This window comes from Narcine bancroftii, chromosome 10 (assembly GCF_036971445.1).
Source record: "Narcine bancroftii isolate sNarBan1 chromosome 10, sNarBan1.hap1, whole genome shotgun sequence".
NCBI lineage: Eukaryota > Metazoa > Chordata > Chondrichthyes > Torpediniformes > Narcinidae > Narcine > Narcine bancroftii.
Window position 1 is genome coordinate 76,752,720 of NC_091478.1, and position 25,329 is coordinate 76,778,048.

Consider the following 25,329-nt stretch of genomic DNA (forward strand, 5'->3'; position numbering starts at 1 on the left):
ATGGTTCTATTGTGAAGAGAATGGAGAGTGATGAAGTAAGAGTTTGCCTAGTATAGAATAATGTAGACTGATCAATTTTAATTAAGATCCACATGTGGTTTGCTGCTTTGTGAGAGAATGCAGGGAGGATTCTAAATACCTTGAGAGTAGTGTTGGGCCTCACAATGGGTAATCAAGCAAGCCTTTGCCTGCTAGTAAGTCTCCTATTAGCTTTGAGTTCCCCAGATTATGTGACTTGCAAAAACAGAGCTCAGGAAGATGAAATATACAAGCCAAATGTTGAGGAATGTGTCCCCTTAATGTCAAGAGTACATACATGACATCACATGCAACCCGAGATTCCCTTTTCCTGCAGGTACGGCAGAATTACCACTAAGTGATAGTGCAAAAATAAACAGTACACAGCATAAAACATGTAAACTTAACAAATGTAAGCAAACTGACTGCGCAATAAAGAGAGAACAAAAAGAAAAAAAAAATCACTGAAGGGTACAAGTAAGAGTCCTTAAATGAGTCTCTGATTGAGTTTTTCCATTGAGGAGTCTGATGGTGGAGGGATTGCAGCTGTTCCTGAACCCGGTGGTCCAAGTCTTATGGCACCTATAACTCTTTCCTGATGGGAGCAGTGAGAACAGAGCATGTGATGGGTGGCGAGGCTCTTCAATGATTGTTGCTGCCCTCTAACGGCAGTGTTCCCTGTAGATGTACTCAATAGTGGGGAGGGTTTTGCTTGTGATGTCCTTGGCTGTGTCCACTACCGTTTGGAGGACTTTATGCTCAGGGGTATTGGTGTTCCCATACCAGACTGTGATGCAGCTGGTCAGCACACTTTCCACCAGACTTCTGTAGAAATTTGCCAGAGTTTCTGGTGTGATACCAAACCTCCACAAACTCCTGAGGAGTAGAGGTACTATCGTGCTTTCTTCACAATGTCATTAGTGTGTTGGGTCCAGGAAAGATCCTCCAAGATAATGACTTCCAAAAACTTAAATTTGCTCACCCTCTCCACCTCTGATCCCCCCAATGATTTCTGGCTTTCCTTTCCTGAAATCAACAATCAGCTCCTTAGTTTGGTGACCATGAGTGCAAGGTTGTTGTGGGTGCACCATTCAGCCAGGTTTTCAATCTCCATCCTGAATACTGACTCTTCCTCTTCTTTTATACAACCTACTACCATGGTATCGTCAGTATATTTGTAGATGGTGTTATTTGTCGTACCAAGCTTCACAGTCGTAGGTGTAAAGTAAGTAGAGAAAGGAGTTAAGAACACAGCCCTGTGGTGCTGATGGAAATGGTGGAGGAGAAGTTCTTACCAATCTTTACTGCTTGTGGTCTGGAGGAGAGGAAATCCATGATCCAATTTCACAGTGGAGTGTTAACTCCCAAGTCTTGGGGGTTTGCTGAGTTTTGAGAAGATGATGGCCTTAATTGCTGAACTGTCGTCGATAAAGAGCATCCTGATCTATGCATCTTTGCTGTTCAGGTGTTCCAGGGCTTTGTGTAAAGCCTTTGAGATGGCATTTGCCGTAGACCTGTTACTACAATAGGCAAACTGGAAGGCATCCATGTCACTGCTCAAACAGGAGCTGATGAGTTTTATCACCAGCCTTTCAAAAAATTTCATCACTCTTGATGTAAGTGCTACTGGTTGACAGTCATTAAGGCAGGTCACTACACAGGTGACGTTCTATCTTTGGATCTCACAAGTCATTTCTTGGGCACAATGTAGTAGTGTGAAACTTGAGCATGACTCAATTTTACCAGGTTCCAAATGTTAATTTCTTATCCTATAGTAGTAAAAAGCTCACAGTGAACAGGAATTCTTCATCAAAACAAATGGTTTCAGAATGTTGGTGCCAGAGTTAGAGAAAAAAGGACAAAGGGACAGGAACCAGCCTGACCACTGACTGTGATCAAGGACAGAGAACTGGATAGAAGCAGAAGATTCTGACTGGGTGGCAAACTCTAACTGCACAACCAGCTGCTCGGTAGCAGTGTACCCTGTATTAACTAAGTTCCAAGTTCCTTGCTACATATACAAAGGACCACCAAATCAAAATTAATTGACATGAACAAGTCACAAAATTTGTTTTGCAGCAACATTCATACAAACCACCTTACAACAATAAAAGGTCAAAGTAAGGCAGTGTCTTGGTTCAATGATCATTCAGAAATCTGATGGCAGCAGGGCTGAAACTGCCCTTGTGCTGCTGGATGCTTGTCTTAAGGCTCCTGTACTTTTTTCCCCCGATAGTAGCAGAGTGAAGAGGGCATGGCCTGGGTGGTGGGGTCCTTGAGGATAGAGGCTGGCTTCTTAAAACACTGCCTCTTGTAGATATCCTCAACGAAGTGAAGTCTGGTGACCATGATATCGCAGGCTAAGTTAACAACCTTCTCGGTTTTTTTCTTATCCTGAGCATTGGCACCTCTGTACCAGTGATGTCACAAGAATGATCTCCACGGTACACCTGTAGAAGTTTTCAAAAGTCTTTGGTGACATACCGAATCTCCTCAAATACCTCACGAAGGGAAGACTCAGATAAACCTTCTTCGTGATCCAAACAGATCCTCAGAGATGTCGACACCCAGGAATTTGAAGTTCTTGACCATCATCACTACTGAGCCCTCAATGAGCACTATCCTGGACCCACAGCACCTCCTCATTAGTCAGAAAGGCACAGCAGCATCTACACTTCCAAACGAAGGCAAGGCTACCGGCCACCATCTTGACAACTTATTAAGGAGCATATTTGAGAGCATCTTGTCTGGCTACAGCATTGCGTGGCATGGTAACTACAAAGCATTGAACCGGAAGTCAATACAGAGGATCATCAGAATAGCTGAGATCACTGGAGTCTCCCTTTCCTCAATTTATGACATTTACCAGGTATGTTGTTTAAATAGTGCTCAAAATAATTAGGGAAGACCCTTTCATTCAGCACACAGTATATTTGACCCACTACCATCAAAGAAGTGATACAAGAGTATGAAAAATCAGGACTGCCAGGTTGGGAAATAGCTTCTTCCCTCAGGCTACGGGCGAACGAGAGCACAAGAACAAGATGTTTATTTTTGTAGGGCGTGTGAGTGCGCGAGGGATTGGGAGCGAGTGTGTGTGAATGTGAACTCACAAGGTCTCACAAATAAATTTTATAATATGGTAAATAAGTAATTGGAGAGAGAAATCCTCTGCTCTTTGAATTAATGGCAGTGGATTTTTAAACATTAATCTGGTTTAATATTTCATCCATGTAGTATTTTCAATATGGTAACTTTCCCTCAATACTGTATAGGGGTGTCAGTCATTTTGTGCTCATGTTTTCTAAGTGATAACTACATTCAGTGTCAAAATTGACAAGGTTAGCAAAGCCATGAGCTGACTTTGGGACAATTAATACTAATAAAAATGTTTCATACCAAACACGCTTTACTGCCTTTACAGATTGGTCTACCTGCATGCCACATGAGCAATGATAGCACACAAAACAGTATAGATCAGAAACAATTTATTTTCTGATTTTGTACTGAGCTGCAGTACTCCTGACCTCTGGAGGAAGGACAGTGAATTTGACATCTTGGAATTCAGTGACAGACTAACACAGATAAAATGTATTTCTTTGATTAAGAAAATGCTACCTCAATGATCAGCAAAATTATCATATTTCAGTTCTCAAGAAATTTCACTACACAAAAACATGCCCTATTTCTATTGCACATTTTGTATCTAAACAGGTTTTGACCCGAATGGACTTGGTTAAATGAAAATTGTCAACTGAATAAAAAATACTGTACTTTCAGTTCTATAAAACACATGAACTTGAGCAAGCCATATTTTCACATGGATAGTATTAATCAATGCACAAACGTAAACACATTTGAACATGTGTCAAGCATTTTACAGAATTCTTTTAAAATACCCCTCAAATGAAATAAACAACAAGACTGAGATCACAATTTAAAATGAAGCACAGATGTACTACCATATAAAATGCAAACCAAACCATGTTTAAAGCATTTGGTTCACAGTCTGCCAAAAGAGTGAAAACATATTTTTCAACTGAAAGTGAAAAAAATCCTTAATATATCCTTTATAGGTACAATGGAGACCAACCAGTATTCTAGTTTTTCTGCAATTTTTGTGACATCGCAGAATCAGAACCTTTTTGTTCCCAGCCAAGGTTCTTCTCAAACTATTAGGGACCCATTGAAGTTACAGGGAACAAAAACAAATATCACTTTTAGTGCACTGTTCAAGAATTTCGCAATGGATTGTTTTCCAACCAAACTTCAAATTATACTGCAAAATAAATACTAAACTCAGCAAGATTGGTCTCTTCATCACAGAGCAGCATTGAGATGTTCAATCTGACATAAATGCAAGTGGTATTGCAGCCCTCACTGTTTTCCAATGTTAGCATTATTTGCACCTCTTCCATTCACAGGAATTTGATCTTATTTTGTACTGTTGTTTGCTTTCTCCTTTCATTTCTTGCTGCTGCTGACCTTGTCAGGTATGCATACCTGTAGGTCAATCTGAATCACCCTTACAATCCAAAGTCATCTCAAAATAAATTAGCTGAACAATCAGGTCCCTTCAGTTGCTGAATTGCAATTACTATCGCCTTACTTTAAAAATCTGCTCCATTTCCCAGGATGTCAATTACTGAAAAATCTCATCGCAATGTGCAACTAATTGCATATCTGGTAGGGACAGTTCATTACAACATTTGACTCATCATCTATAGAATGGGTTCTCAATCACTTTTACTTGTAAATCATTCTTATGGTTTCAACAATGGCATTTTTAAACTTTTTTTTTTATTTTATTTTTCACACTGTGAATCATGTCAACCGAAAAATGTACAAACGTTTCTCATTAAATTTACAGTGACCTTTTCTCCCTTTTCCCCCCCACCTTTCTCTCCCTTCCCTCTACCCACCCCCCCAAAACCCATTAGTATTCAACATATACAATAAAACCATAAAACAATACCTTCACACAAAGGAAAATAAACAAGAAAAATGTGTCGTCTATTTATTACACACTAAATCTAGTCATTTTGTCTTCTTATCATTTTCATTTTAGGGGATGGAGGTCATAAGCAAGCTCTCTCTGATATGTTCCATGTATGGTTCCCAAATTTGTTCAAACATTGTGACTTTGTTTTTTAAATATGTTAATTTTTCCAATGGAATACATTTATTAATTTCCATGTGCCATTGGTGTATACTCATGCTCTCTTCCATTTTCCAAGTTGACATTATACATTTTTTTGCTACTACTAAGGCTATCATAATTAATTTTTTTGTGCTTTATTCAATTTAAGGCCTAATTCTTTACTTCTTATGTTATTTAAAAGAAATATCTCTGGTTCTTTTGGTATGTTATTTTTTATAATTTTATTTAGTATCTGATTTAGTTCTTCCCAAAACGTATTTACCTTCACGCATGTCTAAGTTCCCACAACAAAAACATCTATCTGACAATGTTGAGTCCCATTTTTTTAATTTTTGAGGAGCAATATATACCGTGTAACCAATTATACTGTATCATGCGTAACCTTGTGTTTATTGTATTCTTCATAGTTCCAGAACATAACTTTTCCCATACTTCATTTTTTATCTTTATGTTTAAATCCTTTTCCCATTTTTGTTTGGGTTTATAGCTTATTTCATCATTTTCCTTCTTTTGCAGCTTAATGTACATGTTCGTTATAAATCTTTTAATTATCATTGTGTCTGTAATCACATATTCAAAGTTGCTTCCTTCAGGTAATCTCGTTTCCCAATTTATCCTTTAAATAAGCTTTCAATTGATGATATGCAAACATTGTACCATGAGTTATTCCATATTTGTACTTCAACTGTTCAAACATTAATAAATTATTTCCCAAAAAACAATTTTCTATTCCTTTGATTCCTTTTATCTCCCATTCTCTAAAGGAAAGGTTATCTATTGTAAAAGGAATTAGTAGATTTTGCGTCAATAATAATTTTGTTATTTGGTAATTCGTTTTTTTTCTTTCTAAGTGGATCTTCTTCCATGTATTAAGTAAATGATGCAATACTGGTGAGTTTTTATATTGTACCGGTTTATCATCCCACTTATAAAGTATATGTTCTGGTACCTTCTCGCCTATTTTATCTAGTTCTATCTTAGTCCAGTCTGGTTTTTCCCTTGTCTGGTAAATATCTTAATTGGGCAGCTCTATAATAATTTCTAAAATTTGGTAACTGCAAGCACCTTGATTATACCTCTCTGTTAATTTATCTAACACTACCCTTGGTTCTTCCCTTTCCACAAGAATTTCGTTATTGTTCTCTTTAGTTCATTAAAAAAAAATTCTGTTAAGGGAATTGGTAACGTTTGAAATAAGTATTCTATGCTTGGAAACAAGTTCATTTTAATGCAGCTCACCCTCCCTATCAACGTTAACGGCAGTTCTTTCCAATGTTCTAAGTCTTCCTGCAATTTCTTTATTAGTGGCTGATAATTTAGTTTGTACAAATGGCTTAAATTATTATCTAACCTGATCCCTAGGTATCGGATTGTTGTGCTTGCCATTCTTTTTTTAAATTCTGTATAATCTGCATTACTCATTGGCATCACTTCACTTTTATTTGCGTTGATCTTGTACCCCGATATTTCTCCATATTCCTTCAATTTCTTATGTAATTCTTTTACTGATATCTCTGGTTCTGTTAAGTATACTATAATGTCATCTACAAACAAGCTAATTTTATACTCCTTCTCCTTTATTTTTATTCCTTTTATTTTATTTTCTATTCTTATCAGTTCTGCCAAACGTTCTATTGATAAGGCGAACAATAAGGGGGATAGTGGACATCCCTGTCTAGTTGAACTACTTAATTTAAATTGGTTCAATACATATCCATTTACTCCTAATTTCATCAACGGTCCATTATACAATACTTTAATCCAATTTATATATTTCTCTGGTTTACTGAACTTCTGTAATACTTTAAATAAGTAGTTCCACTCTACTCTGTCAAAAGCTTTTTCTGCGTTAAAAGCAACAGCCACTGTTGGTTTCTTATTTCCTTGACCTGCATGAATTAGATTAGTAAATTTAGATATTGTCTGCTGTTCGTCTTTTCTTAATAAATCCAGTTTGATCTTGTTTTACTATTTTTGGTACACAATCGGCCAATCTGTTTGCTAATAATTTCACTATAGTCTTATAATCTGAGTTGAGTAGAGATATTGGTCTATATGATGCTGGTGTTAATGGATCCAGTGGGCTGATATCGCCTCAAACCGTGCATCTTGGCGCCTCACAGTTTGGCGGGCAGCAACCTCCTTTGAAGAAGACTGCAGAGCCCACCTCACTGACAAAAGGCAAAGGAGGAAAAACCCAACACCCAACCCCAACCAACCAATTTTCCCTTGCAACCGCTGCAATCGTGTCTGCCTGTCCCGCATCGGACTTGTCAGCCACAAACGAGCCTGCAGCTGACGTGGTCTTTTACCCCCAGCATAAATCTTCGTCCGCGAAGCCAAGCCAAAGAATTATTGCTGTCTTACATGAATCTGGGAAGTTTTGTGTTTCTTCTACTTGGTTCATTACTTCCAGGAGAGGAGGAATTAATAATTCATTAAATGTTTTATAAAATTCTATTGTAAATCTATCCTCTCCTCGTGTTTTATTGTTCGGCAGCTTTTTTAATATATCTTGTACTTCCTCTATTTCAAATGGTTTTATCAGATTGTTTTTTTCCTCTTCTTGCAATTTCGGCAGTTCAATTTAGGTAAAAATTCCTCTTTTTTGTCATCTTTTCCCTCATTCTGAGTTTGGTAAAATTGTTCATAAAATTCCTTAAAGTTCTCATTAATCTCCATTGGATTATATGTAATTTGTTTGTCTTTTATCCTTGATGCCAATACCATTCTTTTAGCTTGTTCTGTTTTAAGTTGCCAGGCTATTATTTTGTTTTTTCTCTCAGTTCATAATACTTTTGCTTTGTTTTCATTATGTTCTTCTCCACCTTATACATTTGTAATGTTTCGTATTTTATTTTTTTGTCCGCCAATTCTCTCCTTTACGTTATATCATCCCTTATTACTAATTCCTTTTCTGTACTTACCATCTCCCTTTTCAACTGCTCTGTTTTCCGATTGTAATGCTTTTCCATTTTAGTCACATAACTTATTATCTGCCCTCTAATGAAGGCTTTCATTGCATCCCATAATATAAATTTATTTTTCACTAATCCTGTGTTTATTTCAAAATATGTTTTAATTTGGTGTTCAATAAACCCCCTAAATTCCTGCCTTTTAATTAGCATGGAGTTTAACCTCCATCTATATGTTCTTGGTGGGATGTCCTCCAGTTCTATTGCTAATAACAAGGGTGAATGATCTGATAGTAATCTAGCTTTATACTCAGTTTTCCTAACTCTCCCTTGAATATGGGCTGACAATAAAAACATATCAATCCTTGAGTAAGTTTTGTGCCTACTCGAATAATATGAATATTCCTTCTCTCTTGGGTGTTGCCTCCTCCATATATCCATTAATTTCATTTCCTGCATTGACTTAACCATAAATTTAGCTACTTTATTCTTATTACTTGTCTGTTGTCCAGTTTTATCCAACATTGGGTCCAAATTAAGGTTAAAACTTCCTCCTATCAATATATTTCCTTGTGTCTCTGCAATCTTCAAAAAAAAAATCCTGCATTAACTGTTGATCCTCCATGTTAGGCGCATATATATTGAGCAAATTCCAAAATTCTGAGTATAATCTGACATTTTATCATTACATACCTCCCTGCCGGATCTAGTATTTTCTCCTCTATTTTAATTGGTACATTTTTGTTAAATAGTATGGCTACACGTCTAGCTTTTGAATTATAAGATGTTGCCACTACGTGTCCTACCCAGTCTCTCTTTAATTTGTTATGTCCCGCTTCAGTTAGATATTTTCCTGCACAAATGCTATATCTATTTTTTCCTTCTTCAATTTAGTAGCGTCTTCCTTTTGATTTGGTTATGCATTCTATTAATGTTTATAGTCAAATAGTTCAACATGGCCATCTTAAATCTTGCTTATATTTCTTTTCCACCTCTTCACCACCTCCATCCCCCTTTTTCCCATTTTCATCTCTTAGCTTTCTCTTATTAAACTTGATGTACGACAACACATTTAAGACAAAGTACCCACGCAGTTCCCACACCCACTAATACCTTAACCCCAAAAGTTTCCTCCCTCTATGAGTTGCCCCTTATCCCTTGCCGGGCAACCACAACTCCCCTTTTCATTTGGATTGCGATCTTACTCGCAGCATCAACTGATATTGCAGTGACTGTTCTTCCCTTCCCCCCCAGTCCTCCCCAGAAAATACTTTTTTTTAAAATATAAACATATAACAAAGCTCTCTTTTTTTTCCACCCTTCCTTCCCTTCTATTTTCCCTCTTAAGTTCTTTACATATACATTGTTTTTACATATTTATATACACTTTATCGCCGTTCTTCATTCTTATTACACCTCTTCATCTCTTCTTCTGTCCTGCAAACATTTTGCAAATTCTAGCTCTTCCTCTGGATCCGAGAACAGTCTGTTTTGCTCCCCGGGTATAAATATTTTAAGCACAGATGGATGTCTTAACATGAATTTGTAACCTTTTTCCCATAAAATCATTTTCGCTGTATTAAACTCCTTCCTTCTCTTTAAGAGTTCAAAACTTGTGTCTGGGTGAAAAAATATTTTTTGACCCTTGTACTTCATTCCTTGCCCATTCCAGTATGTTTTCTCTTGTATATCTCAAAAATTTTACTAAGATGGATCTTGGTTTTTGATGTACCTGTGGTTTCGGAACTAGTGCTCTGTGAGCCCTTTCTATTTCCATTTCTTCCTGTATTTCTGTCGTTCCTAGGATCTTTGGGATCCATCCTTTTATAAATTCCTTCATGTCTGTGCCTTCTTCACCCTCCTTCAGGCCCACTATTTTTATGTTGTTTCGTCTACTATAATTTTCCAACATATCAATTTTCTGAGGTAACAACTCTTGCGTCTCTTTAATTTTTTTTGTTACTTTCTTCCAATTTTTCTCTTGTCATATACTTCCATTTCTACAGCTGTTTCCTGCTCTAACACATTCTCTACTCTTTAACCTATTTCTGTCTTTACCAGTTCTAACCTTTGCATTTTATCTTCTGTTCTTTTCATTTTCCTTTTAATTGCATTAAATTCTAATAACTATTCTTTTAATGACCTCATTCGTTCTTCAAAAAAAAAACTCTCTCTCTATTCTGTCCATCAGTTTTTCCTTGTTTCTCTGTGAAGATCTTGTTCTTCTTCCTCTTCTTCAGTGTCTGTACCTGTGTTTGTGTCTTCTCTTCTTTGTGTCTGTGTCTCTTCTGTTTTTCCTGTGGATCTGCTTTCATCTCTTTGTCGGGCCTCTTCTTGCTGGTCCTCCCCTCTTGGGCTACTTCCCTGCAGTGCCTCCTGCCATTGCTCTTCTTGCCGGTCGTATCTCTGACGTTGCTCCCTTCTCTGCTGCCTTTCTTGTCCTCCAGCTGAGCGCCCTGGTGTCGGGCATCCCTCAGCTGTTCGCGCTGCAGCTGCCCGCTCCTCTGCTGAGCCCCCCCCCTCCCACCGGTGTCCTCTTTTTCCCTTTATTTCCGTTAGTTGCGCACTTTTGTTTGGCTCCGAGAGCCATTTTTGAAGTCCACCGGCAGGTGAGTCCCGACTCCGCAGGGCAGGCACTGACCTCAGGGGTTAGGCACTCTCCACCACCACATCGTCCTGTTCCTTTGTGCAGGTAATTTATTTCTTATAAATTATTTTTGTTGCGCTTTGTCTTTTTCTAACTTTTTTCCTGTTTTCCTGGAGAGGGATGGTTTTCCCGAACGGACACTACTGCATCACATGACTCCTCCCGACATTTTTAACTGTTAAGGATTTTGGCTGATGTTGGGGATCTCACTTGCAAAACAAACAAATTACATTTTCCAAGATAAGTATTCTTTTGGGATTACATCCACAGATACTATTACATTCAAAAACAGATTTCATGACCAGATATTCTCCTCAAACATTAATGTACTCAATGCATTTTTATTCCTTCTTGTAGTGTTCCTTCCTTTGGCAACTCGATCCTAAATTTCTTCAACAGCAGACACCAGTCAGTGCAGATTGGCAACAAAACCTCCTCCTCTCCACCAATCAAAACAAGAGCACCTCAAGGCTGCAGCTTTGCCCTCTGCTCTGTTCTCCATACATTCATGTTTGGCTCCAACACGATCTATAAATTTGCTAACAACATCACTGTTGTTAACTCAATTACAGGAAACGACAAGCCAGAATATTGGATGGAGAACGAGGATCCAGTTGAATGGTGCCAAAACAACAATCTTGATCTCAATGTCAGCAAAACCAAGGAACTTATTGTCGACTTTATTAAAGGGAGACAGAGGGACCACATTCCAGACTCCGTTGATGGGATGGAGTTACTAACTTCAAGTTCATGGGTGTCCACATAACAGATAGCCTCTCTTCTTGAAGCTAACACATTGAGACAAGTGAGAGAAAAGCACAACAATGCCACCATATACTAACAATCGGAGGAGGAGATTTGGCTTATCATCGAATCCTCTACCGAATTTCTACAGATATACTATGGCTGCACCATGACCTGCTTTGGAACCTCAAGAGCCCAGAAATGCAGGAGGCTGCAGAAAGTGTCCGAGTCAAGTCCATCATAGGCACCGACTTCCTGCCCATTGAAAATATGTCTGCGAGAGGCTGGCACAAGAAGGCAGCCAACATCAAAGGATTTCCACCACGCTGGTCAAAATTCATGCTTGCTGCTACCTTCACACAGAAGGTACAGAAGCCCAAAGTCCAGCACGTCTAGGTTCAAGAGCAGATTCCATCCCACCCCCGAACCCAACAGCTATCAAGCTTTTGAACCTTCCTGTACTATCCTTACCCTAGCCATAAACTCTGAGGGGGAAAAAAAACTGAAATGTCACTTTTTTTCCTTGCACTGTGAATATTTATTTATCTATCTTTTATACTTCTCTTTTTCTGTCTTGGCATACTGTAGCAAATTATAATATTATAATTGGTGTATCTCATAGTTATTTAACTGCAGCAAGCAATAATTTCAGAGCATCTGTACACTGTACATATCTTTCTTTCTTTCTTTGGCTTGGCTTCGCGGACGAAGATTTATGGAGGGGGTAAAAAGTCCACGTCAGCTGCAGGCTCGTTTGTGGCTGACAAGTCCGATGCGGGACAGGCAGACACGATTGCAGCAGTTGCAAGGGAAAATTGGTTGGTTGGGGTTGGGTGTTGGGTTTTTCCTCCTTTGCCTTTTGTCAGTGAGGTGGGCTCTGCGGTCTTCTTCAAAGGAGGTTGCTGCCCGCCAAACTGTGAGGCGCCAAGATGCACGGTTTGAGGCGTTATCAGCCCACTGGCGGTGGTCAATGTGGCAGGCACCAAGAGATTTCTTTAGGCAGTCCTTGTACCTTTTCTTTGGTGCACCTCTGTCATGGTGGCCAGTGGAGAGCTCGCCATATAACACGATCTTGGGAAGGCGATGGTCCTCCATTCTGGAGACGTGACCCATCCAGCGCAGCTGGATCTTCAGCAGCGTGGACTCGATGCTGTCGACCTCTGCCATCTCGAGTACTTCGACGTTAGGGGTGTAAGCGCTCCAAAGGATGTTGAGGATGGAGCGGAGACAACGCTGGTGGAAGCGTTCTAGGAGCCGTAGGTGGTGCCAGTAGAGGACCCATGTACACTGTACATATACATGACAATAAACTCTCACCTCTCAATAAGAATGAATTAAAAATACAGGAGTACATTAAAAAAATCCTCTTACTATTTATTCTTTGCTCCCAATATTAATGCTATGAAACATTCATCATGTGTGCAAAGGTTCTGCACAAATTGAAGAATTTTAAAAGTAACTCGTTCTTCAAAAGAAAATCAAATTGAGGCGCATGATAGCAGCTTTATTTTTCAAGTAATTTAGAAATTGCCCAAGGTGACACCATATCAAACCTTATTTTTTCTTTTACTCTATTTTATTCAGGGTCAGCTCTCAAGTCAGAGTTATTTACTTGTGTTTGAACTATCTTCATATGGTCTATAGTTTTTTTTTAGAAAAAGAAACACTTAAATAATAATAATTAACCAAAAGTACTTTAACTCGTGGGTGAACACAGAATCTTTTGCCTGGAGTAGGGAAATTAGTAACAAAAGGACATCGGCTTCTGTGAGTGGAGGCGGTGCTGGAGATTTAATAGACACCTGAGAGGTAACTTTTATTGTACACACAAGGTATTGGGTGTACGGAATGGGCTACCAGATAAGGTAGATGAGGCAGGTACTACTACAATGTTTAAGAAAAAAAAAATTTGGACAGGCACATATATAGAATGGCTTTAGAGGGATATAGGCTGCAGGCAGGTGGGACTAGTGTGGGTGGGATATTTTGGTTGGTGTGAAGTGGGCTCTACAACTCCATGACACTTCCATTTTAACTGAAAGGTTTTAAATATAATTTCATAAGACTGAGTTAATCAGAAATTCTTTTCTACCAGATTCACCATGAAATTCTCATATTTTAAGATCAGTCAAAACCTATATAACTTACTAAACAAAACGCAGATCAAATGAACTAATTTATCCTGTTCCTTTAACAAAGATTTATAATTTTTAAAAAATTTACTTCCAAACTTCTAAGCATTCCCATTTGTGAAGTTAAACATGCAAGTGATTTTGGAGAGAGGTGGCACCACGGGCATTGGTGTTCAGGAAAAACCTAATTTTACTGTTACACTTAAGCAGTAAATACTTAATCTAACTATTCCTTTATCATTCATGCACTGTGAGAAACTCAATATAGAGCCATCAAACCTCTACTGCAGTACCGTAAGCCTTCAATTTATGTCAAAGGCTGACAGTTAGTATAGTAGAGGTCAAATAATATGTTTTACCCCACATTCATAATAATAAAGATACTACCCAAGCCTAGTCTCCATTGAGGTTAAGCACTCTTGCTCAAAATATTCCGACAAAACAGGTCTTGTGGAAAGGTTACAGTAACCAATGAAATATGGATACCAAGAAATGGCAGATTATTTATTTTACCCATCATTCACAAAGGAGCCATACAGGCTAATCAAGAACAAGAGAAGCATTAACGGATTGATTAAGAATTTCAGGATGCCGATTATTCATCAAAAGTAACTAGACAAATCAATAAAACACCTGTAAGTGTAACAATATCTTGTATTCCATCTTGGCAGACTCCGAGACAGCAATGTCAACTTCTCCAATTTCCATCATCCCCCTCCCTCAGTCCCTCTCTTTTCCTACCCCTCAGTCTTCCTTCCTCCAGCTCCCCAACCCCTTCCCTTCCATCTCTATCAGGGAGCTATGCTTGCCTCACTTACCAGCTTCTTTCTCATATACCCTCCCACCTACGTTCATTTAGGTTCCTCCTCCTTCCTCCCACCTTTTTCATTCAGGCATCTGCCTATTTTTTGACACTCCTGATAGAGAGCTCAGGCCCAAAACGTTGACTATCTTTTGTTTCCTAAAGATGCTGTGTGACCTGCCGAGTTTCTTCAGCACTTTTGTGTACTGCAAATCAAATTAATAAAATTCTTCAAATAAAACAATTACATGCTTAATCAGACACAGCTTGCGATTGCTATGCATCTGACAGATTTCAATTACAACATCAGTTGGCATTTTCAGAAGAGGAAATGAAAATAAATTTCATACGGGAAAAAGGCAGATTAACAGTTGAATAACATACTTCACTTTTGCTGACATCATTTTGGAATAAGGCACCTACACTTATGGTTTCAAGCAACAAAGGAAAGATTTTAACATCTACTTATGGCTATAATTCCATTAACCCATCAATTCCAGTATAAATTACTTTCCTAAAACTGGAACATTCTCTTAATTCTTCACTTCAATATCTACAAACTTGGAAAAAAAATGATCACTGAGGATCAGAAACCCATCCAAATTAGTCCAAGATACAGCTGCCTCCTGCACTTTTAATATCGTCCCATATAATCAGCACATTATGTAACAACATATTTGGAAAAAAATGTTATTTTACTGAGCCATATATCTTTACATTTTTATCCCTTCTTCTACAGTTTATTACCTTCAATACAACTATTCATATCATGCTGCTATCATCTGTGGATCAAGACGAAATTCTTATTTATTATCATTCCTTCTTTCCCTACCTCTTCAGATTCCTTTGGTTAACCCTGGACTGAAATGTGCTATTTAAAATTTAATACTTCTTCAAAGTCTTCCCAAACACGGTCTGCTAAGGGGACACTGATACACTGGAGTATAAATCCCTCCAAAAGGTAGTGGACACAGACCAGGACATCACAGGCAAAACCCTCCCCACTATTGAATACCTCTAACCTCTATGCTGCCATCACAGTACAGCTTTTGGCTTTGGCTTCACGGACGAAGATTTATGAAGGGGTATGTCCACGTCTGCTGCAGGCTCGTTGGTGACTGACAAGTCCGATGCGGGACAGGCAGTCACGGTTGCAAGGGAAAATTGGTGGGTTGGGTGTTGGGTTTTTCCTCCTTTGTCAGTGAGGTGGGCACACAACACACACACACACACACTGTTCTCACTGCTGCCATCAGGAGAGAGGTATAGGTGCCATAAGACTCACACAAGATTCAGAAACAGTTGCTACCCCTCCACTATCAGACTCCAAGGAACAATGACAAACTCAATCAGAGACTCATCTAAGGACTCTTACTTGATCACTTTATTGATTTTCTTTTTGTTCTCTCTGTATTGCAGTTTGTTTACATTCATTATCAGTTTACATTTCATTGTTTGTTTACATGTTTACCTGTGTAGTTTTCTTTGCACTACCAATTAGTGGTAATTCTGCTGCACCCACAGGGAAAAAAGTATCTTTGAGCTGCATGTGATGTCACGTATGTATTCTGACAATAAATCTGAATCTGAAACAATAGAAGCTGAATTTGAGGTTGAACGTTAACTGACCAAATTTGCAGTCTTAACATGGGCAAATGTCATAATTATTCTGTCGCTTCATCGAAATTCATATTGGCTGGAGCTGACAGACCGACAAGCTTTATGTGGAGGCCCAAGAGCGAGGCACAATCCCATACATTACCTGTACCACATGGTGGGGGAGGAGAGACGCAGCGGTTTGCGCGATCTCTGCAGGGGGAAAGGACGTTCTTGCCACACACATGGACATGGTGTTCACCACAGGGGACCAGGCCCCACCAACTGCCTCACCTTCCAAGGTCTCACACTGCACCAGGTTCAGGTAGTCGCCCTGCGACAAGATGCCGGCCTTGAACCCTCGCACCAACCCCTCCAGGTACCCATCGTTCACATTGAAGTACAGTTCGTTGAAAGAGCCCATGTCGCTGGACGAAGCTTCCGCCCCAAGGAACAGTGACACGGCCGCCCCAGCAGCCACCTGATCAGTCAGCTGATTCACGCTTTACCAAGCATGCGCCGTGGTGCGATGCGATCGGAGACGGCTGTCAGACGCGACGCATGCGCGATGGTGCTATTCAATGGAGACGGCAGTCGACGCGACGCCTGCGCGATTTTACCAGGCGCTCGGAGACGACTGTCAGATACTACGCATGCGTAATGGTCCTGCATAGTCGCGCAAGCATCCACTGAGCATGCGCAGCCGCTTCTCCTCACTTCGCAACCCTGTCATTGCAGTAATCGAGTTGATGTCCGGGTTTGGTGCGGTTTTGCTGCAACTATTCATTTAATTTCTCTTTGTTGATGTGACTCTGATGTGATAGCAGCTGTTTCCTTGGAAATAGGATTAGCTTGCAATGTAAGTAATGAAAGTTTTGGTTTTGTGAAAGTCAATGAATCAAGTTAAACTGCAAATCTCAGATTCAGATTTATTGTCCGAGTACATACATGACATCACTTACAACCCTGAGATTCATTTTCTGCCGTGATAGTGCAAAACAAAAACAGTACACAACATACATACAACATGTAACAAATAAAGAAATGTAAACAACCTGGCTGCAGTACAGAGAGGAGAAATAATAATAAACTGCTAATGGTGGAGTAGCAGCTGTGCCTGAACCTGGTGTTGCGAGTCTTGTGGCGCCTATACCTCTTTCCTGATGGCAGCAGCGAGAACAGAGGGTGTGGTGGGTGGTGTGGGTCTTTGATGATTGCTTCTGCTCTCCGACACAACATTCCCCATAGATGTTCTTGATGGTGGGGTGGTGTTATATGTAGATTGTGGAGGAGCACGTGACCTCCTTGTCTGAAACTTATTTGGACATCACATCACCTGCCAATCAAGGTTGGACTTCTGCCACTCATTAGTGCACACCTTACTGTTGGCTCATTTAAATGACTCAGGGTTATCATTGGTCAGACACCCAGTCCAGGACAATATAAAACATCGATGCACACTCTACCTCTTGGTCCAAGTCCCACACATCGCTCCATGTCAGGTCGCTACTATGGTCATCGCTGGAGGAGTCACAATTAAGGTGTGCCTGAGTTGGACCGTAGTACTGTGATAGATCAATGTTTGCAGAGAACAGCGCCCCCGTTGCTGCAGCAAATCAGGTGTGTATTTGAAAGTCCCTGTCTGTGAAGTGTGTACACATGTGGGAGAGTGGGTAAGGTAAGGTATCAGAGACCGGTGTGCCTTCTTGCACCTTTATAGTTTTGTCTTGTAACATGTAGAAGATAGGTGGCTACTGGTATCAGAGTCCAATATGGGTCCAATGGTCTGTGAACCCACCAAACCTTTCCAAACACAATGTGATGTCCTGAACTGTGTCCACGACCTTCTGCAAGGATTTATGCTCAGGGACATTAGTGTCCCCATATCAGACCGTGATGCAGTCAGTCAGCACACTTTCCACCATACATCTATAGAAATTTGCCAGGGTTTTCGATGTCATACCAAACCTCCACAGACTGCAGAGGAAGTAGAGGCGCTGACATGATTTCTTCACAATGCCATTAGTGTGTTGGGTCCAGGAAAGATTCTCTGAAATCTGGAACAGAACATACAAAATTAAATGGGTCTGGCAGTCATTGGAAACAAGATAAATGTTGGAATTCATCCTCAAAATGGAATTAATACAATTTCAAGAATTCAATTGCAGACAGAGGTGTCTAGACCCAGCAGGCTTAAATTCCTTTCAACAGAATCCTACCACAGTACCTGATAATGCTGAGATGAAGTCAATAAACTGCATTTGAACATACGAGTCCTTGTTTTCCAGGTGGGTGAGGGCTAGATGGAAGGCAGTGGCAATGGCATCGTCTGTAGAACAGTTGAGTCTATATGCAGTTGGGTCTTTTGCAGGGAGTTACCCTCAGAGGTATCAACAGCACAATGGATTGAAATATATAACAAGTCAGACAACATTTGGAAAGAAGAAGATTTACAGTATTAGAATAATGACTTTTCATTGTAGCCCTATTTCTTTCTCCACAGCTGCTTGTCTGGCCTGCTAAATATCTTCAGCTCTTCAGATTTCCAGCAATCTATGGTGTTTTGATTCAATTACAGTTGTCCATGATTTGTTCTAAAACATGAAAGTCTGCAGGCACCGTCGTTGAAGTAAAAACACAATGCAGGAGAAACTCGGCAGGTCAAGCGGTGTCCTTTACATAGCAAAAATAAAGATACATAAACAACATTTTGGGCTTGAGCCCATGATTTCCTGTCCAGTTTTTCTCACAGCACAACTCTCAAACTTGTAGTTCAGGAGGTTTCTAAATTTAAATTTAGACAGGTAGGTTACGTCTTGGTGTCCCAGTTTCCTCCCACCCTTCAAAGTGTAAGTGGGGGAGCAGGTCACTTGGGTGTGTTTGGGTGGCAGGGGCTGAAGGGCCTGTACTGTGCTGTTACGTTCTATGTTTTTTTTTTGTATCACTCTCAGCCAATAATAAAAAGATGAGACCAATCCTAATAAGTGTGAGTTGATGCATTTTGGAAAGACTAATATATGTGCTGAATTGTATGACTCTAAGGAGTATTGAGGTGCCTTAATACGCAAGTCCATGATTCCATTTCGTTGGAGAAGGAAAACTCAATACTTGCCTTCGAAAACTGGGGCACACACTGGTCCACAAATATTTCAAAAGGTTTGCTTCCTGAAAAATAGAACCATAGAACGCAACAGCACAGAAAAGAGGCCATTCAGACCCTCTAGTCTGTGCCAATCATCAACTCCCTAGTCCCACTGACCTGCTCCCATTCCATGACCCTCCAGGCCTCTCTCATACATGTAATTATCTAATTTATTATGTTCAAGCCCGCATTCACCACATCAGCACATCACCTCAGCTCCTCAGTATCTCTACTTCCTCAAGGGTTTGCAGAGGTTTGGTAAGACATCGAAAACCCTGGCAATTTTCCACAGATGTGTGGTGAAAAGTGTGCTGACTGGTTGCATCATGATCTGGTATGGGGACATCGATACCCCTGAGGGTAACTCCCTGCAAAAGACCCAACTGCATATAGACTCAACTGTTCTACAGACGATGCCATTGCCACTGCCTTCCATCTAGCCCTCACCCACCTGGAAAACAAGGACTCATATGTTCAAATGCAGTTTATTGACTTCATCTCAGCATTATCAGGTACTGTGGTAGGATTCTGTTGAAAGGAATTTAAGCCTGCTGGGTCTAGACACCTCTGTCTGCAATTGGATTCTTGACTTCCTGTCAGGGAGACCTCAGGCAGTCCAGATCAGTAACAGCATCTCCAAGACCATCACACTGAGGACGGACACCCCCCACTCCCCCCCCCCCCACGCCGTGTGGTGAGTCTACTGTTGTTCACTCTGCTGACCCACAACAGTGCAGCTAAACACAGCTTGAACCACATCAAGTTCGCTGATGACACAACCATGGTGGGTCTGATCAGTAAGAATGATGAGTCAGCTTACAGGGATGAGGTGCAGTTGCTACACACTGGCGCAGAGCCAACAACCTGTACCTGGTACCTGAACATCAAAAAACAAAAGAGATGGTTGTCGACTTCAAGCAGGTCCAGGAGACTAAGTGCTGCTGACCATTGACGGCTGCACTGTTGAGGTTGTCAAGAGCACCAAGTTCCTTGGAGTGCACTTGGTGAAGAACCTCACATGGTCCCTTAACACAAGCTCCATAGCCAAGAAACCCCAGCAGCGCCTCTACTTCTTACAAAAGCTGAGGAAGTTCATCTTGAACCCTCCATCCTCACTACATTCTACAGACGATTCATCTAGAGCATCCTGTGCAACTGCATCACCGCCTGGTTTGAAAGCTGTACCTCCTCGGTCCACAAGACCCTGCAGAGGATAGAGAAATCAATGGAAGAGATCATTGGGGGCTCTCTTCATACCATGAAGGACATCTACAACACTCAATGCAGGTGAAAGGCAATAAACATTGTGAAGGACTCCACACACCCCTAACATAAACTGTTCTCCTTCCTACCATCTGGTAGGAGGTTCTGCAGCACTCGGGCCTGTACGAGGCATCAGACTCCTGAACTCCCAGAACATTTGAGGATTGGGTACTGTGGAATGTTGATGTATGTTTTAATATTTTAAATGTGTTGAACTTCTATTCTAACATATTTATGTAAATATGCTCCGTGGTCCTGGAGAAACATTATCTTGTCTTTACCTTGCGAGCATGGTATGGACAGCAAATAAAGGTGACGACTTGAGATGGCAGCTCATTCTACACTCACACCACTCTCTGAATGAAGAACATCCCCTTAATGTTCCCCCTAAAACCTTTCCCCTTCATCTTAAACTATGACCTCTCATATTTATCTCCCCCAGTCTAAGTAGAAAAAGCCTATTCACACCCATTCTGTCTATACCTCTCAAAATCGTGTAAGCCTCTATCAAATCTCCCCTTCATTCTGAGGAATAAAGTCCTATCTGTTTAATCTTTTCCTGTAAACTTAACTCCTGAAGACTTTGCAACATCCTAATAGATCTTCTCTTCACTCTTTCAATCTTATTGATATCTTTCCTGTAGTTAGGTGCCCAGAGCTGGACACAATATTCCATATTTGGCCTCACCAATGTCTTAAAAAACTTCAACATAACATCCCATCTCCTATACTCAATACTTTGATTTATAAAAGCTAAGACACCAAAAGCCTTCTTTTACCTGCCGTTTTTTGGCCCATTCTCCTAAATGGTCCAGATCCCTCTGCAAACTTTGAAAACCATACTTGCTAACCACAACCCCTCCTATCTTTGTGTCATCAGCAAATTTGGGGATTATGATAGACAATTTCAACCTGAACACAAAGATAATTTCAGATTGGCTGTATGTGGGAAGTTGGAGAAACATTAAATTAACTTTCATTGAATTTAGCATGTTTGATCATATAATGATGCAAACACATTGCATTAGTTCAACTGACTGAAAAATGTTTTACCGCTGATTTTCATTTGTACTCAACATCTGATGCCTCTCATGTCAGAATCAACAATCGTCGACCAGGATTGATGGATTCCAGTTGCCCTGATACTGCTTTTCCATGGTCGCAATGTTCTGGTGAAAACTTCTATCATGTCCGTCGCTGACTGCACCAAGATCATCAGGGAAGATGTCCAAGTGCGAATGCAGAAAATAAATTTTCAGTGACACATTGCACTTCATGGTTTTGTTGCTTAAGGCACTTTAAAAATATGACAGGAAGTCACAAAGATAGGTTTTAGCTTAAAAAAAAGATTTGTGATATGAAAATGTTGAGGTAATTTTTGTGATGAACAGCCCAAACTCCATAAAATACACCCAAAGTATCTTTGTTGTCCAATGTTATTAGAGAAGAAGGTTTGTGTAATGGAAAATGCAGATTCACCAATCTCTCCTCATAACAAATATTGTCCAGGCCTGGCTATAATTTTGTGCTCCCCTCTCTACTAAACTCTCTGATAGAATGTTTTCTGTAATGAAGTGACCAGCCGTCTTCCTGATATCTGAAATCATGGTATCAGTCTTCCTGAAATCAGAAGTATTCTAGATAAAGCCTAACTATTGTCTTGTGGTATTCCAACATAGCTTAATTTCCTTTAAATTTTCAGCTTTGATCAACGAAGTGAGGTCCATGTGCCTTCCAAAGTATCATTTTTATTTGTCAAGCTATCTTCAGGTGTACATGAGCATGCATTCCAAGTAACTTCTGTTCTTACATACTTTTCAGTATTCTACCACATACATTGTGTTCCCTATTATCACATACAGTACCTTGCCAGGCATCTCCAAATTACATTCCTTTCTTCTTTCTTTTCTTTGGCTTGGCTTCGCGGACGAAGATTTATGGAGGGGTAATGTCCACGTCAGCTGCAGGCTCGTTTGTGGCTGACAAGTCCAATGCAGGACAGGCAGACACGGTTGCAGCGGTTGCAAGGGAAAATTGGTTGGTTGGGGTTGGGTGTTGGGTTTTTCTTGTCTTTTGACAGTGAGGTGGGCTCTGCGGTCTTCTTCAAAGGAGGTTACTGCCCGCCGAACTGTGAGGCGCCAAGATGCACGGTTTGAGGCGATATCAGCCCACTGGCGATGGTCAATGTGGCAGGCACCAAGAACTTTCTTTAGGCAGTCCTTGTACCTCTTCTTTGGTGCACCTCTGTCTCGGTGGCCAGTGGAGAGCTCGCCATATAACACGATCGTGGGAAGGCGATGGTCCTCCATTCTGGAGACGTGACCTACCGAGCGCAGTTGGATCTTCAGCAGCATGAATTTGATGCTGTCGGCCTCTGCCATCTCGAGTACTTCGATGTTGGAGATGAAGTCGCTCCAATGAATGTTGAGGATGGAGCGGAGACAACGCTGGTGGAAGCGTTCTAGGAGCTGTAGGTTCCTTTACAATCGGCAAAAATAACCTGAAGGATAAAAAGCAACAAGATGGCAATTTTCCTGTTTAGCTAATATATGATCACATTGCACTGACATATGGATGATAAAGACAGAACAAAATTAATCTTCCAACAAAATTAATTCCAATTTGAATGTTAATAGAAAATTGACAAGTGATTCACTTTTTATTAATAATGAGCTAATTGATATATTTAATCAGGCATGTATTTGGAATGTTCCATGGAAATTATGTATTACTATCTTGGGATAGTTTTCAAGAAGCTGGAAGATAAAGAATCAAGTCATCTCTCATGAAGATTGGGGTGGCACAGTTAGCATGGTGGTTCGCATAATGCTGTTACAGCGCCAGCAATTGGGACTGGGGTTCGAATCCCACACTGTCTATAAGGAGTTTGTACATTCCTCCTGTGTCTGGTGGATTTTCCCCGGGGAATCCGGTTTCGTCCCACCATTCGAAATGCACTAGGGGTGTAGGTTAATTGGTTGTAGTTGGGTGGTACGGACACGTGGCCCGAAAAAGCCTTTTACTGTGCTGTATGTCTAAATTTAAATTTAAGAAATCATAGAATAGAATACTACTATAATGAATATTATTTACAGGAAGACATTTCAAGTGGATATTTTAATGTACTGAATATAATCGTGTAATCGTCAATAGCATGTAATAGTTGCCCCATCCCTCTTTTGGCCCAAATATCAGGTGTATTTTTATGACCCATGTATAAGTCAACCTCCCCCCCGCCCCCATTTTTGACCTCAACTGCCATCCCATCCAAGCTCTTGATGCCCTGATAGCAGACCCTCACCCCAGCCGCCCACCTACCAGAGCTCCCAACGCCCCAGCTGCCTGCTTTCTGGAACTTCCGACGTTATGGCCACCTGCCTATTTGAGCTCCTGACCATTGATCCTCACCCAAGCCGCCTGCCCATCCAAGCTCTCGATCACAGATCTTCGGCTTGGGCTCCCAACACCCTGGTTGCCTGCCCATCCAAGCTCCCAACACCCCAACTGCAGATTTACCACCCAGTCCCGGCCATCTAAGCTCCCAAGCCTTGATGGCACAGGTACTTACTGAGGTCAAAAGTTTGACCCATATAAAAGTTGACCCCTTTCTTTTGGCCTGAAAAATTGCTCTAAAAATTCGAAAATTACACGAGTATATACTGTCCCAGGAATTGGGGAAGTCAGGTGTTATAATTTTCTCAGTGTAATAGTGAATAAGATGTTGATTATAACTCCAAAGGTTACAATATGACAAATCATACTTGTGTTATCCAGATCTCCTCTGAGAGGCTGGAGACATACAATCTAGAATCTCGCTCAACACTTTGTTGGAGGAACTCAGCAGATCTAACAGCATCAGTGAGAGAAAAGGAGTGATCAGTGTTTCAAGGCAGAACATTTCATTAAAAAAATCACATTGCAACTGTTTTGTAGATTCTTTAATGTGTAAAGATAAATATGCATACTGTGAACCAAGACTGTAATCCTTCATCATTTAATTAGTAAAGCAATCTCATTGATTTACCATCTTATATAATAGTTTATCCGTCCATCTCTCCTCAGTCAACTCATTCCTTACCTTTATAAAATTCACTCCAGAGAAATAGAGAAAAGAGTAAATTACTGTCCATTCTGTCAACTGTTTCAATAGCAGCCTTACCTAAAAGCAACATAACCATATACATGGTATTCAGGCATAATAGCTTAATTTTGTGAACCAATTTTTATGGTAAAATTTAAGAGGTTGACTATTACACTCACACTACTTTTGACTCTGGTAAGTACCTGTGTTTATTGAGGCATCAGGGGTTCCAATGGGTGGGTAGGCGGTCGACTGGGTGGTGAATCTGCGTTCAGGGCATCAGGACTCAGATGGGTGAGTGCAGGGTCTTAGGCAAGAGTCCACGGTCGAAATGTTGGGAGCTCCGGTGGGCATGTGGCTAGAGCCAAAAATAGGGATGGGGGGGTTGACTTCTATGCACGTTATATGTAAAATACCAGATTTTGGGGCAAAAAATAGGTCAACTTTCACACAGTATCGACTATTACATGTCTGTAATACATACTGTACTGTAACTCAAAATATATTGGCCCATTTTAACCATGTGGATCAATTTGCTGCATCAATTAATACTCTCAAGATCAACTGCATCCTTATCAAATAGGCCTGATGTTTTTTTGGGGTTCAGGTGGACCATTTTCTATAAAGTCAGCAAAATTCATTGATGTATGGCTAAACTGGACTTGTATGACCATCTATTGCCAACATGGCAGCTGCAGTCAAGTAATTCTGACATTTAAGAGCAAAACACTGGTTGATAGCATTCAGTTCCTGTGTCAATTAAAATGAAAGCACATCCTAATTTAGCAACATTTTGGCTTTTTGCAAGAAATAAAAGCATGCCTTCAA

General features: G+C 40.3%; 1 protein-coding gene across 2 annotated transcripts in view; it reads right to left on the bottom strand.

Annotated features, from left to right (window-relative positions):
- The window catches only part of atp6v0d1 (ATPase H+ transporting V0 subunit d1), a 44,085-nt gene extending 27,556 nt beyond the window's left edge, over positions 1 to 16,529 (bottom strand). Inside the window, exon 1 of one of the 2 annotated variants that reach the window (XM_069901455.1) lies at positions 16,310 to 16,529. In XM_069901455.1, the coding sequence (XP_069757556.1) occupies positions 16,310 to 16,439 (130 nt within the window). In that variant the 5' untranslated portion in view covers positions 16,440 to 16,529. The remainder of the gene's footprint in view (positions 1 to 16,309) is intronic. The other variant, XM_069901453.1, reaches the window with a different exon arrangement.
- Between the last annotated feature and the right edge of the window lie 8,800 nt (positions 16,530 to 25,329).